Source organism: Dermacentor albipictus, chromosome 1 (assembly GCF_038994185.2).
Source record: "Dermacentor albipictus isolate Rhodes 1998 colony chromosome 1, USDA_Dalb.pri_finalv2, whole genome shotgun sequence".
Lineage (NCBI taxonomy): Eukaryota > Metazoa > Arthropoda > Arachnida > Ixodida > Ixodidae > Dermacentor > Dermacentor albipictus.
In genome coordinates, this window is record NC_091821.1 from 278,041,562 (window position 1) to 278,058,028 (window position 16,467).

The 16,467-nt window shown below is 44.2% G+C and overlaps 1 protein-coding gene across 3 annotated transcripts in view; it reads left to right on the forward strand.

Annotated features, from left to right (window-relative positions):
* Positions 1-16,467, forward strand: part of Tnks (tankyrase) — a 370,913-nt gene that overhangs the window by 77,746 nt on the left and 276,700 nt on the right. For all 3 annotated transcript variants that reach the window (XM_065454426.1, XM_065454424.1, XM_065454425.1), the window contains one exon: positions 9,609-9,700. In XM_065454426.1, the coding sequence (XP_065310498.1) occupies positions 9,609-9,700 (92 nt within the window). The remainder of the gene's footprint in view (positions 1-9,608; positions 9,701-16,467) is intronic.

The window sequence follows — 16,467 nt, forward strand, 5'->3', positions numbered from 1 at the left end:
GTAACCCCGCCGTGAGGCGGCGTTAGCAGCGCAACACTCGCGCCATCTCTCAGACTGCGCTTCAACCGCACCGACCGCCGCAGTGAAGCCGGATTACAGGAGACAGGAGCTATGCGGAAAAACAACATATCAGGGGATGCGACGCGTGAGAGTCCCGCATCCCCACAAGTGTTATAAAATTTTAAAGTCAAATCTCAACTTTGTTATTTACAAATGTTTTTCTAATTTTGGGCTTGTTCCAAGCCTGAATAACTTACAAAATAGGATATAAGACTTGTTCTAAGCACTGTGCGTACCTAAGTGACTGGTTGAGGTCAAGACATTTTTAAAATTTTTAATTTACAACAGAATTTTCTTTAATTTTCATTTTTTTATGAGGTGATTGTATAACAGGCACCTAGACTGTGAACTAGTTGAATAATAAAAAAAAAGCCATGCTGGAAAAGGAAGAATATCATGATGGAAACCGTGCTTCAAGGACTATAGTAAAAGAGAGAGAGAGAGAATTGAAAAAGATGTAGCAGTCGTGAAGAAGTCAGCGGAACAAGCTGTGCAGTAGGCAAAAAAAAAGTTTTGAGGAAATGGCTTTCAATGTTGTGCCTTATATTTTACTTTATCAAAAGGCGCCAGGATTGTAGTCATTCATGTTCTATTGAATGCAGGGCATCTGGAGTGTTTTGCATTTAGTCTGAAGTGCATTGCTTACCTTTTTTCCCCAAGCCATTCTTTTCTGCTGCTGTTTGAAGAGCACTTCGGCCAGATCGCAGAGCAAGTGTCGCACAATATTCCACGAAAGCACAGTGGGTCCCAGCATTGTATTTGCATACTGTCTTGTCGATGCTGTCTGGTGAAGTGGGAGGCTTACCCCTTAGCATCACTCGCATAATTATTCTATTGCATTCAGTGACGCATATTCACCTTTTTTGTAGCAATGACCAGGTGACTGAATGAAGGCATTTGGCACTACTTAAAATTTCTTTTCCCTTGACAATGGCTGAGGAGCACATCAGAAAGGCGCTGGCACAAAGGCAGCAATGCAGCTGAAGCATGGATGGCTTGTAAGCCACTTATCCAGAGGTTTCCCCTGTGCAGTGATGGAAGTGCTGTGCCAATTGTGCCAAACTGTGCGTGCTCTGAAGAAATGCTACTAAATGCTTCTCCAAATTGTCGTTTATCGCATGTATTCCACCACGCCTACACCAACATGCACCTGCTCCGGATATTCGAGCAGGCAAAAAAATAAAAATAAATAGATAAACATGTTCAACAATGTCCTACTCTGAAGTATATATGAGTGTATCTCAGGTAGGGCCTGGGACCCCCTCCCTTTCTCAATCCACCAGTGTCTATGGAGAACGCGGCAGTGCCGTGGGGAAGTGGGAATAATCATAGCAGGTGCAAAAAACACCAAGAGTAGGTATTCCCACACTTGGTTTCTGGCATTAAAGTCTCTAGCTTGGCTCACAAACGTGCTCTTGGGGCAAAGGAATGACAACACAGTAGTGCAAACAATCAAAAGGGCATTTATTTCTCCTTTCATACACTAATGCCTGCTAGCTAAATATGGGCGCAAGACAAATTGAGGAAGTCCGACTCACCATGACTGAATAGTGAGCTAATATGTTTGCGCCGATGCTGAACACCGTCTAATTATTTGTGTGTACGGTCACTTGAACGGTAGGGAGTTCGTACGATCGTGCTTGTCCATCTCGGCGCCCCGCTCCAAAGCTTTTCTCTGGACGGCCCCGCGTAGTGTGGATCGGCGCACGCACGCAACATACGCGTCACGCGCCAACCCCAAGCCGAAAAGGGACGGCCTGCTCCTTTTTGTGCTCGAGTAATCCCCCCATCGGTTGGCGTTAGCAGCGCAACACTCGTGCCATCTCTCATGCTAATCTGTAACCACACTGCCCACCGCTGATGGTTCACTTCGCAGAGAAGCCGGATTACAGCAACACAGGAGCCATATGGGGAAAACAACGTCAGGGGACACGTGAGACTCGAGTGTCCCCACATCTCCACAATTTGAGGGTCAAATTATTTTGAAAAGAACTTTCCCAGGTGGTCAAATTACTTTACTGCGGATCTTGAATGTACAAAGTGTATAAAGTCGGGAATAAATAGTAAAAAAAATTAGGAACAGTATTTTGGTGTCGGCATCACTCAGAACTGCAACATGTTCAGTAGTATTTCAGAGTGTGGTACTCCTAGAAACACTGGTCTACGCACAGCGCCCTATCGTATTCTGCACACCTAGAACACATGTCTGTTCTCCTCTTGGAGTGACGAGTTGTGTTGGCACACACAAGACATCTCTGCGTGTAGCTGCCTTGGGCATAAGTCTGAGGCATCCTCTCGCGTGAGCGCGTTGCCGCAGAGAGCTAGAATACCTCATGAATGGCGGTGATAAACAAGCTAAGAGCAGCGCCAATCAAGATGGAAATCAACTTCTGCCACCCCTGCAAGAGTGTGCCGACAAAGAGAAAAATCGCGTTTCACGCGCCTCCGTTGCGATCACGCGGCGGAACTGAAACTGCGAAAGCGCGTTGCCACAGAGAGTGAGAATACCTTGTGAATAGTGGTGATAAACAAGCTAAGAGCAGCACCAATCAAGATAGAAATCAACTTCTGCCGCCCCTGCAAGAAAGTGCCGACAAAGAGGAAAATCACGTTTTGTGCGCCTCTGTTGCGATCACGCGGCGGAAGCAAAACCGCGAAAGCGCGTTGCCGCAGAGAGCGAGAATACCTCGGGAATGGTGCTGATAAATAAGCTAAGAGCAGCACCAATCAAGATAGAAATCAGTTTCTGCCGCCCCTGCAAGAAAGTGCCGACAAAGAGAAAGATCACGTTTCACGCACCTCCGTTGCGATCACGCGGCGTAACCGAAACCGCAAAAGGGGTGTTGCTGCAGTCTGCACGACGCGCTGAAGCTAGAAATCAGTTCTGTTTATCTCTGCAAGAAGGTAGCAGAAATTTCAAACGCTTCTTGTAAGTCCTAAGAGGTGGCAGCACCTCCCAGTGAGCACGCATCGTCATTATGGCCCGAAATTTCAAATGCAGGGTCGAAACCATACACGTACGGCAAAGACCTTGCAGGACAGAAAACCGCCGCCGTACATGTACGGCGAAAACGTTCAAAGGGTTAAATCACTACATACTCTGGCGATCACACGGTCCAACATCAACGCGTGCTTCACAAACAAGACGTAGTACATGCGACAGTGGCCGCGCCGAGGAAATGTCCACACCCTGTCCATCGTGCGTGCCGACAACTTCTCTGGGGTACATTGCTGTCGTCTGTTGGTCACAGCAGCAGCTCTGCAGACTTGACGGCATCACTCCAGGCCAGGATCCCAAAAATGGCGACATACTAGTCGGCACGAGCAAGCATCGCTTGCACCGACGCACCCTGCTGGCAAGAGCCGCAGTAGTCATTGGTGACTGTTGGTGCTTTTCGCTGTCGCTGAGGGTTGCGAGCTGGACACAGGCGGCCGCTGAAGTCGTTGTGCCCACGTGGGCTCCTGCATTCACCTTGTTCATGTTTTGCTCATTGTCTTGAATTTCCATTTCCCGCATTCTCCAACGTTGCAAGGTCGTAAGATGTGCAACAACGAAAAAAAAAAAAAACACATGCAGCAAAAAACTAGAACTCGCTCTCAAGCTGTTTACGGCCACGCCGGGTAAGAGCCGCGCAGTTGTTTGGTGGAATGCGTCATTTGGACTGGTAATGTTCTAGTCTTGTTGTCTTGTCTTGGCTGGTGATGATTAATCTTGCTTTTGAGGTTGTGATTAATTATTTCACTTACACTTAAGTTTATTGTAAGTGCTGTTTCTAAGAATAACAAACTGTTTTTGTACATGCATTTTTAAGTTAACAAATATCCGCATTTCCTTATGACTCCCGATCTTCACCACCAATTTGAAAGAACACTTTTCTTCCTTGTCTAGCAGTGCGGCGCCAAAACGACACTCAGTGCGCTAAGTGCACTTGCTCGTGATGCACTATAGCTTGCTCATGTGACAGAGGTATAACAAAAGATAGACGGCTACTTAGATGCTAAGTTCACTTGAACAAAGCTCACTTTCTTGAATCAAAGGAGTAATCTCAATTCGTGTGAGGCTAACCAGAAATAGGGAAGCAAAGTGCGACACTTCAGTGCCATGGTCCGCCAGGCTGTCTCCCTTCATGTGCGACATGCAGCTTCGCCAAGCCTTTGGAAGCCGGATTACAGGAGCCACAAAAGCCATGCGGGGAAAACATCAGAGGACACATGAGAGTCGAGTGTACCCACAAGCTAAGGCTTATTTCAAGAAACAAGTCCTCAATATTTATGCAGAATTGCACAAGGTTCCAGCTGTTACACTTTCCAGCACTTCAGAAAAATGTGAATGCATTTTGCCGTAGGTTTTGAGGACCTAGTTGAGCTAAGCACAGGATTTCTGTTAAATGGATTTTACCTCCTCATTGCATGGCTTCAATCCTGCAGTTGGGATGTGTGCTATAAAGGGACTGATTACATTAATTAGGGAAACATTTGTTAAATAGCTAATACCACTCTGCTATTTCATCATCATCATCATCAGCCTAGTTACGCCCACTGCAGGGCAAAGGCCTCTCCCATACTTCTCCAACTACCCCGGTCATGTACTAATTGTGGCCATGCTGTCCCTGCAAACGTCTTAATGTGATCCGCCCACCTAACTTTCTGCCGCCCCCTGCTACGCTTCCCTTCCCTTGGAATCCAGCCCGTAACCCTTAATGACCATCGGTTATCTTCCCTCCTCATTACACGTCCGGCCCATGCCCATTTCTTTTTCTTGATTTCAACTAAGATGTCATTTACCCGCGTTTGTTGCCTCACCCAATCTGCTCTTTTCTTATCCCTTAACGTTACACCCATCATTCTTCTTTCCATAGCTCGTTGCGTCGTCCTCAATTTCAGCAGAACCCTTTTCGTAAGCCTCCAGGTTTCTGCCCCATATGTGAGTAGTGGTAACACACAGCTGTTATACACTTTCCTTTTGAGGGATAGTGGCAACCTGCTGTTCATGATTTGAGAATGCCTGCCAAATGCACCCCAGCCCATTCTTATTCTTCTGGTTATTTCAGTCTCATGATCTGGATCCGTGGTCACTACCTGCCCTAAGTAGATGTATTCCCTTACCACTTCCAGTGCCTCGCTACCTATCGTAAACTGCTGTTCTCTTCCGAGACGGTTAAACATTACTTTAGTTTTCTGCAGATTAATTTTCAGACCCACCCTTCTGCTTTGCCTCTCCAGGTCAGTGAGCATGCAGTGCAATCGGTCTCCTGAGTTACTAAGCAAGGCAATATCATATGTGAATCGCAAGTTGCTAAGGTATTCTCCATCAACTTTTATCCCCAATTCTTCCCACTCCAGGTCTCTGAATACCTCCTGTAAACATGCTGTGAATAGCATTGGAGAGATCGTATCTCCCTGCCTGACGTCTTTTTTTATTGGGATTTTGTTGCTTTCTTTGTGGAGGACTACGGTGGCTGTAGAGCCGCTATAGATATCTTCCAGTATTTTTACATATGGCTCATCTACACCCTGATTCCGTAATGCCGCCATGACTGCTGAGGTTTCGACTGAATATATATAAGGGTTGGTTATATTCTGCACATTTCTCTATCACTTGATTGATAGTGTGAATATGGTCTATTGTTGAGTAGCCTTTACGGAATCCTGCCTGGTCCTTTGGTTGGCAGAAGTCTAAGGCGTTCCTGATTCTATTTGCGATTACCTTAGTGAATAGTTTGTAGGCAACGGACAGTAAGCTGATCGGTCTATAATTTTTCAAGTCTTTGGCGTCCCCTTTCTTATGGATTAGGATTATGTTAGCGTTTTTCCAAGATTCCGGTACGCTCGAGGTTATGAGGCATTGCGTATACAGGGTGGCCAGTTTCTCTAGAACAATCTGACCACCATCCTTCAACAAATCTGCTGTTACCTGATCCTCCCCAGCTGCCTTCCCCCTTTGCATAGCTCCTAAGGCTTTCTTTACTTCTTCTGGCGTTACCTGTGGGATTTCTAATTCCTCTAGGCTATTCTTTCTTCCACTATCGTCGTGGGTGCCATTGGTACTGTATAAATCTCTATAGAACTCCTCAGCCACTTGAACTATCTCATCCGTATTAGTAACGATATTGCCGGCTTTGTCTCTTAACGCACACATCTGATTCTTGCCTATTCCTAGTTTCTTCTTCACTGTTTTTAGGCTTCCTCCGTTCCTGAGAGCCTGTTCAATTCTATCCATATTATAGTTCCTGATGTCCGCTGTCTTACGCTTGTTGATTAACTTAGAAAGTTCTGCCAGTTCTATTCTAGCTGTAGGGTTAGAGGCTTTCATACATTGGCGTTTCTTGATCAGCTCTTTCGTCTCCTGCGATAGCTTACTGGTTGCCTGTCTAACGGCGTTACCACCGACTTCTATTGCGCACTCCTTAATGATGCCCATGAGGTTGTCGTTCATTGCTTCAACACTAAGGTCCTCTTCCTGAGTTAAAGCCGAATACCTGTTCTGTAGCTTGATCCGGAATTCCTCTAGTTTCCCTCTTACCGCTAACTCATTGATTGGCTTCTTGTGTACCAGTTTCTTCCGTTCTCTCCTTAAGTCGAGGCTAATTCGAGTTCTTACCATCCTATGGTCACTGCAGCGTACCTTGCCGAGCACGTCTACATCTTGTATGATGCCAGGGTTCGCGCAGAGTATGAAGTCGATTTCATTTCTAGTCTCACCATTCGGGCTCCTCCACGTCCACTTTCGACTAACCCGCTTGCGGAAAAAGGTATTCATTATCCGCATATTATTCTGTTCTGCAAACTCTACTAATAACTCTCCTCTGCTATTCCTAGAGCCTATGCCATATTCCCCCACTGACGTGTCTCCAGCCTGTTTCTTGCCTACCCTGGCATTGAAGTCGCCCATCAGTATAGTGTATTTTGTTTTGACTTTACCCATCGCCAATTCCACGTCTTCATAAAAGCTTTCGACTTCCTGGTCATCATGACTGCATGTAGGGGCATAGACTTGTACCACCTTCAATTTGTACCTCTGATTAAGTTTCACAACAAGACCTGCCACCCTCTCGTTAATGCTATAGAATTCCTGTATGTTACCAGCTATTTCCTTATTAATAAGGAATCCGACTCCTAGTTCTCGTCTCTCCGCTAAGCTCCGGTAGCACAGTACGTGCCCGCTTTTTAGCACTGTATATGCTTCTTTTGTCCTCCTAACCTCACTGAGCCCTATTATATCCCATTTACTACCCTCTAATTCCTCCAATAACACTGCTAGACTCGCCTCACTAGATAACGTTCTAACGTTAAATGTTGCCAGGTTCAGATTCCAATGGTGGCCTGTCCGGAGCCAGGTATTCTTAGCACCCTCTGCAGCGTCACAGATCTGACCGCCGCCGTGGTCAGTTGCTTCGTGGCTGCTGGGGACTGAGGGCCGGGGTTTGATTGTTGTATTCATATGGGAGGTTGTGGCCAAGTACTGCACCAAGGTGGCCAATCTTGCTCTGGTAAGAGAGTGCGTTACTGGTTCTGGTCACCAGGATCAGGCCGCACTCCAGGCCTGTTTGTTCAATTTTCTCAACACATGGTTTTTTTTTTTGTATTTTCCGGTGGAGAATTGCGCGGCACTGGGATTTGATCCACGGTCCTCTTGCGCTGGAGACGGATACTCTACCGTCCCCGCAGTAGTTAAATTAAAAAATTTTACCTTTGCTATTTATCTTAATTGCTTTTTACCTTTCAAGTAATATCTGCTTCATCAATTAATTTTTTAAAAATTTATAAATAGCTAATATCACTCAGCTATTTACCTTTCAAGTAATGTCTGCCTCTTCAAATAATTTTTTTTAAATTTATAAATACTGCAATCCCCAGTGAGGATTTTGGCATCCGGTTACAAAAGTTGAAGATCTCAGAGAATGGCAAGGTTGCAACAAAAAGAAAAATACAGTAGAACAAAACAAGTAAAACACTATTAAAGCTGAGAAGCAAACATGTTTAGCATGGGCTTTAGCAAAATATGATTAGTAAGCAAGTTCCAGTTTAATATAGTCCTAGGGAAAAGAGTATTTAAAAGCATCTTTTTTTAGTCTGAAAGGGAGTGATTCGTGTGGTTGACGTGTAGCATATCCAGTAGAAAAGGTTATGGTTTCGGAAATGTCTATGGAGTACTACCCTTTAATTAACTGAAACAAGAATTTCAAGCAGGTAATCCGATTTCAGTGGGTTTATGTTCGCTTTTGATAGAAGAGAAGTTACAGAGGTGCGTCCGGAGCAGTTGATAATAAACCGAGTGGCCCATTGTTGTATTCTTGCTGATGTGATAGAATTGCAGATTGATAGAATTAATGTGATAAAAGTGATAGAATTGAATCTAGCTGATGTGAGAGAATTGCAGTATGTATCTAGCCCAGGATGCCTTTGATATGTCTGTTTCCATTAAACTTTCGACAAATAACATGGGAACACAGCACATAATCAAATGTGTATTGTACAGTTATGGATACATTCTGTGGGAATTCTATTTAGCATGGATGTATAGTGGTGCATGCACAAAATCGCTCATTTTCACCTTTTCATCTTCTGATGTTTACCATCAAGGGTGCTATGTTTTGTTTTAAGGCAGTGACATGTGTATGCATATATGTACTGGTGAAATTTGCTCAACCACATCAGGGGGTTAGAAGGTATAAATATATTGGCAGGCTGATATTACACCCTTAATATTAGTCTTTCTTCAGGTACTGCAATAAGAAATTGTAATCACAATATTTAGTTAGCACTGTTGTATGAATTTTCCAAATCTGAAAGTTTAAAATGGCTACAAGGCAGAACTTGTTCTACATAAACTGCCGCGACCAACATACTTTTTCAAGCTTTCGGGCTCTACAAGAAAAAAGTGTAATTAGTATTTGCACAATATTTGCTCCTGTAGGTTATTAATATGAGGGTTGTTCCAAAAGTAAGTTTTGTCATTTTTTTTTAAACAGAAGTTGGTACACCAGGTAAAACAAACAATCGCTCGTAAGAATCCACGCCCGTTGCTGGTTCAGCGACCGAAGGAGCGTCAACGGAGGAGGAGTGACACGTGTAGAGCACGAAAGAAGAAAGAGTAGGGGGGGCAGCAGACTGGCGTGCCCGAGGTTATTCGAGTACAAATCACGATGGCAGTCAGATGTGTGCGGACAATGTGGTTGCCAATGGAAGCGCATGCTGTTGTCCGGTATGAATGGGCACCTGTTCCCTGCATTGAAAGCTGCACTTTCGGGACGTCACTTCCAATACAGTGCTGAAATGGAGCAGGCTGTGCGACAATTCCTTGCATCATAGGTCACAGAGTTTTACCAGAGTGGTTTCTTCAAACTGATTGCACGCTACAACAAATGTCTCAATGTCGGTGGCGACCATGTGGAGAAATAGTGCAAGGTGTGTAGTTCGTCGTTCCATGGTGTATTTTTTGGGGGGCAATAAAGTTTCCGTGTGAAAATAAATGACGAAACTTACTTTCAGAACGTCTCTTGTAGTTTGCAGTGTGTAACTTACTTGTCCAACTTTATTCTTTGCAGCATGTGGTTGCAGTTTCTTCATTTCCCAAGCGTAAACAGGCTATAGAATTGCTGCTCCGGAAGAATGCTAACATCAACGAAAAGAACGAAGAGTAAGTCATTTTGTGATTTACAACAAAATTTTATTTCTTTGTATACAGAGCTCATAAGCGTTAACACATCACCATAGTAGCACTAGCATTCTTCACACTGCTCTCTTCTATTCAGAGCCATTAGCTAATGTTTTACCATATGTAGTTGAATTTAAGCCCTTGCTTTCTTGCAAAATGTTCGACAAATCTCTGTAGTCAGTTTAGAATAGGTGAAAGTTGTAAGCATTTGTGTTTTCTTCAACAATATGCAAGGCTGACTCGGAAAGTACAGCAGCTAAACATAGCTAGCACTGTCGTAACAACCACACATCACTAAACATTGGTGGTGAATCGTATAGCGGGCGTGTTGGAAAACATTACTCCTTTGCTGATCGTGTGACTTTGTGTTTACATTGTGTGAGGAACAAAGTGGCAGCACTTGACCTCCATTTTGATGACTTGAATACAACCGAAATATGGAAACTTGAACACTGGGTAAACGTTTTGATGAAGGGGGCCTTGTCTTCCTTGATGAGGCTTCTGTATATTCTGCCCTGCACCTCTACCAGTTTTGTCACAAAATTACACTTGACGATATACACTGCATTGGCAAGACAGCTAGCTGGACAAAATGGTGACAAGATCTAAAGCCTGCCTCATCAGTCTGAACTTATTCTTTCTCAGAGCCCCCCCCCCCATCTTTCATCGTAATTTCTTTCTCACAGCTGGCTCATGACAATATATTCTCCCACCAGGGGTGCATGCGAAAGAGAACTGGAAGCATTCAAAAGGAGGGATTAGAGGTGTGGTCGTGTTGCAGATTCACCGCAGTCAAACAGGCACATTGGCTGTCATGTCACTTTGTGCGAGTGAGCGCATTCATAGCAAGTGTCAATTCTGTGGCATGCTGCTTAAACATGAAAGGAAAAGCTCATTTGCACTCGAGGGCAGTGTCGATTGGTAAATCCACTGGTACATTATATTTGTATTTCTTTTGAACCCTTTGAGAGTCAGACGTAAATATGCGGCGCCGCGAACGAGTCTCAAATGGCTGATGCCCTATGTTTGCACCATGTCTGTATGTTTGAAAAACATGCCAATTTTACAACTCTCTGTTGCCCAGCAAGTGCTGTTGCCCAGCAACTCGCTCCCTGTTAGAAGTAGTTCCAAAATGACTTGGTATTAAAAATGTCCCTTTTGAATTTCTGTTTACCATGCTACCATGGTTAATGCTGCCGGCTTTACCTGTCGCACTGGTATAGTGGCTTTTGTGCTGCTCTGCTATGCCCAAAGTCGCAAGATCACATCCTGGTTATGGCGGCCGCATTTCGATGAAGTGAAATGTAGTAACGCCAGTGTGCCATGCATTAGGGGCACATTAAAGAACCTCAGGTGGTCAAAATTAATCCCCACTGTGGTGTGCTTCATAATCATCCTGGTTTTGGCATGTGAAATCCCAGAATTTTATTTATTTTTCACTGCTGCTGGCTTTGCAATCATGCAGTGTCTACTCTTGCGAGTGGTGACCGTCGCTGAGATGTCTGCTCTCACTGTGACATGTCACTTGCGCGAAAAGCGAGTTAATGCAGCAGACAACGGTGGTGCCTGCAGTGTGACAATATGTCATGGACAAGACAAATTTGTGGTAGCAGCAGATCAGTAAACGTCTGGAGAATTATTGAGAATTTCATTTCTCACCGTGTATTTTGGACAAATTCAATCATAAACGCAAGTAGGAGCTGTTTTGCCTGGCTGCTCCCAGTGATGCAAAGCAACAGGAAAGTTGTTCTTCTAAATTTAGAACAGACAAAAGGTACGGTATCTTATTTTAGAGTCACTCAATCTACACGAGAGAAGTATTAGCCTTGTTCAATATCAGGCAAAGAGTAGAGCTATTTTGTTATAAAGTAGAAGTCTAACCAGTTTGAGCTACATTTTCGATGCAGGTGGCTGGGTTGCATAATGCAGCTAAAGGGTATATAAGGACCTCCGTGTGAAGTAAAAATTTTTTTTTCATTCTGATGTTTTGTATATGTACCATAGCAGACGTTGAGGTGTTGTGTTTTATGTTGTTGCAATGGCAGGATGCTCATAACAACTTTGAGCTCTATTCATGAGGAGTTCGAGCATAGCAAATCGTGTGACCTCAGGTTTGTAGATTTTGTTTTGGGACTGCACCCTTCGAGTTTTTGCCCACAAATAACTGTGCATATTCAGGAGCCGCAGGAATGAAGTCCTGGCTTCTCTACGACCTGGTAACAGTGGAACTGCGCAAGGAGGACGCTAGTTATGTCTTGATGCAAAATACTGAAGGCTTTCTGGAGTTTCAAACTTAAAGGAAAGAGCTGAGAAACAGAAACCAATACATTGTTACGCAGCATGTGTTTTGCTTCTCTGTATGAAGGGTTTTGTTTTTCTTCATTATGGATGCCAAGATTTTTCAAGATTCAAGTTTTATTATCGAAGTACAAGTAATACATTGCATATGACATGTATACCTTGTGGGATTCTCACCCCTGTACTCTTGGGACAAAGGAACGGCTACACAGTAGTGCAAACAATCACAAGGGCATTTATTGCACCTTTCATAGATCAATGCCTGCTAGCCGAGTTGCTATCCACAAAACATGCTGATGGGCGCGCGACAAATCTAGATGTCCGACTCACCACGATTGGATAACAAGTGAATATATTCGCCCCGTGCTGGACACCAACGCCGGGTCGTTCGCGTGTACGGTCACGCGAACGGTGGCGCATTCAAACGAGGCCTCGCAAGATGGTCTCGCAGAAGCATGGATCGGAGCATGCGCAGGACGTCCGCACCACTTGCCGACTCCAAGCCAAAGAGGAAGCGCCTTCTCCTTTCCGTGCCCAAGTAACCCCACCGTGAGGCAGCGTTAGCAGCGCAGCACTCGCGCCATCTCTCATACTGCGCTTCAACCACACCGACCGCCTGGGGCCCGCGGCGAAGCCGGACTACAGGAGACGGGAGCTATGCGGGAAAACAACGTATCAGGGGACGCATGAGAGTCACGCATCCCCACAGCCTGTTTCAATGATTTTGAACGACAATATATGTCCATCCATCCTGGGAACAATGGCTGTTCCTGTCGAAGCGACCTGAGTCGACGAGAACTCTGCACCACATACTGCAGCCACGCAATGTCGTAGAGGCTCCAGGTTACTCCGTCATTATCTGAAGATCACAGTTAGGCAGCGCTTTGTTTGGGCATTGCCGATTGCTGATGATGGTTTGTGGTGAAGTCCTCACTTTTGAACATCTTTTTTGGCCGAAGTGACATAGGTAACATAATTTTATTGCTCTTGTGTGGCTGATGTGCAGCCGTAATGCCAACACCTTCGCAGAATGCCACAGTAGTTTCCATAGTTTACACTACTGGTCAACTAGGAATGCTTCACTCTCTTGTGCAGAATACCAGTCATGCCCCACTGGCAGTAAAATATATCACAAAGTCTCGAATGAAATATGGTGGTTGCGATTGCAGTTTTGAAATGTACGACCTCGCATTTTACTCTTTAGATGGATGTTTCTAATGCAAGTTTGCATTAGATGCAGCATTCTAGATGTGGGAGCGCACTGGGATCAAAATTGACACTGAAAATCTGGTTTTTGGACCAAAGTGCTGCCGAATTGTAACTGCTGATAGCAGCTTCAGTGTAGTTAATTTTTTAGTGTTTTTAAGGGTGAGTCCATATATAATGAACTGTGGTTATAACGATCACTTTGCGCAGAACAATAAAGTTAGTTATAAATGGGTTCGACGGTATATAAGAAACAATAAAGGGCCAAGAATGCTGCTTTGAGGTATACCTGAAGTTATATCATAGAACAAGGAAATAAAATAATGATGATGAAGTACAACTCGGTACGTTTGTATAAAATTGTCGAAATCATTTCAGGGCCCCTTTAACTGTTGCAAATTGTTGGCGGAAAGAAAGTTATGATGCCATGACAGTGTAAAAGGATGTAGGCAATGAGCAGATAATTTCGAAAACAAACGGGTATGTGCAACGCAGTCAAAAGCTTTAGCAAAATCTAAAAAGATGCAGTAAGTTTGTAGGTTAGTGTCTATGTTAAAATGCAAGTTTGTCATGAATTCTAGCAGTTCAGTGTCACAAGAAAATCCTTTTCGGAAGCTGTGCTGTTCAGGAAAAAAGAAAGAATTATATTCAAGGAGGCAGTAAATGTGAGAAGTGATATGTGTTCCAGTAATTTACAGCAAATGTGTGTTAGTGAAATTGTATGGTAGTTTTCGGGTGAATTTCTGTCTCCGCTTTTAAGCACAGGGATGATGATGGCAATTTTCCAGTCTGTAGAAAAAAGCCAGGTGATAGTGGTGCTGGAAACTGAGGCACAGAATTTGACAGAAGATGGATGCAGTGCTTTTTAATATTTTAGAGTTAATGTTGCCAACACTAGCACTTGTAGAAATCTTAAGGTTAGCAGTAAGTTCAGCGATACCTTCAGCAGGGACATTAATAGGGGCCATATATTGCCAAGCATGCCAGATTGTCTTATGCACCACATGGTTCATCCTTATTTGAATCAGATGGTCTGCATCTGGAAATGAGTATCTTCATGGCTGAGGCGTATGCGATATTGTCGACTGTCAAATACATCAAATAAACAAATACAATAAGCCATTATATTCACTAACTCCTTAAATGTCGTAAAATTCATAATGTCATTCACTAAATATAAAAATCCTGCACTTAATCATCTTTATTCACTTTTGTGTACAATGTATATCTCTAACCAGCATATCACAATATGCTGGGTACCTGGCCATAAAGGTATTGAGGGCAATATGCTCGCAGCCGAAACTACCACATCAGTAGCTACAAATGCCACCAACTTCTATGCAGCTGTCCTTGCCAAATACTTGAAACTTACGGAAACTTATCTTATGGAAAAATCTTAGGAGCTATTGACAACGTTTATGAAACAATGAAGCATCTAACTGCATGTCATTAAACTGCAATTGGGGAATAGGCCACCCATATAAAAAATACGACGAAGTGAGGTCATCTGTCAACTTTGAATTGGCCATACATATGGCACACACTCGTACTTGCCGACTGGTGATGAGCTGCCTATCTGTGGTAAATGTGGCAAGACGTTGACTGTGCTCCACGTGTTGCTGGTATGTCATGCATTAGAGGCTCACAGAAAAAAAAAAAAACAAAAGAAAAACTTGTTTACCACATCGCCAACAAGTGCTGCTACATCCAGCAATGTTCCTAGGCAATGACCTGATCTTTGATAGTAAATTAGTCTTAGGTTTTTTAAGTGGTGTCGGTGTATTACGAGGGCGAATGAAAAAGTCATTGCCCCCCCCCCCTTTTTTTTTGCCAAACACAGCAATAAATGCGAAGTCAACATATCCATTCTCAGCGGTGGACCTTTCTTGGACCAGCCCGGCCTTATCTTAGATTGCAGCTGTGCTTCACATGTCCACAGCGTACGGGCAGTGAGGTGTAATTCATTTTCTATGGCGCAAGGAACGAACACCCTTCGAAATCCACGGGGAAATACAGCCCACGTATGGGGAAAGATGTCTCGCTTTGAGAAGTGTGGGGTGGTGGTGTTGTAAGGTTTGCAAAAGGCTGTGAAGACTTGCATGACAATGACCATTCAGGGAGTCCGCATGCGTTGCTGACGGACGACATTTGCCACGTGGATGCAACGGGAAAAGTGGATCAGTGTGCGCTCCTCAAGGACATTTTCTGGGAGCGTGGCATTTTGTATGGGAGTGTTTACGACATTGTCATGGGTCTTTAGAGTACCAGAAGGTTTCATGTCGGTGGGTGCCTAAGCAGTTGGATGACATGATGAAAGGCAAGTCAATGATTGCTTCACTAAATCAACTGCAGTAGTATACCAAGGAGGGTGAAAGCTTCCTAGACCGCATTGTTACTGGCAACGAAATGTGGGCACTGCATTTGCTACCGCAATCGAATCAGCAGAGGATGGTGTGGAAAAATCCGGGTTCGCCTGTGACATAAAATTCGGTTCGGTGCTCTCTGTTGGGAAAGTGATGTTAACAGTCTTCTGGAATCGCTGAGGGCCGCTCCTGCTGGATTTTATGCCACAAGGTGCAACCATCAAAGCCAACACTTATTGTTCCACACTGTCACGTTTGCTCTGCCATCAGGCAAAAATGCTGAGGGATTCTTGATGTAGGCTATGCGGTTATCCTCCACAACAATGCGAGGCCACATGTGGCAATCAGAACCGCTGACGAGCTCCGGTCATTTCACTGGGAGAGTCTGGGCCATGCACCATACAGTCCGGACCTCGCCCCTAGTGATTTCCATGTTTTCAGTCCGCTGAAGAAGTTTCTGGCAGGACAGCAATTCACGTGCAACAATGAAGCTGAGGCAGCAGTCCGACGGTCGTTCCACGGTCAGCCGGATGAATTCTACCACAGGGGCATATCAAATTTAGTGCTGCGATGGTAAAAATGTCTGGACTGGTGTTGGGACTATGTGGAAAAATTGTGTAAGGTACGTAGGATAGTATGCATGTTTGTAATTACCTGTATGTACATTTTTGGCTAATCAAAAAATAGGGGCAAAGTTGTTCTGATTCTCCCTCATACATGCTATACACCCGTGCAATTTCTTGTCAGAGGCTGTTGCTGTGATAGTAGTATTTAGAGCACGTGCTTCCCGGCCTTTGCGCTTAAGAGCGCAGGTGAGGCATTAGTGCAGCTTACATATTTTATTTTTTATGATCACTTCGCAACAAATATTTTATAGTCATG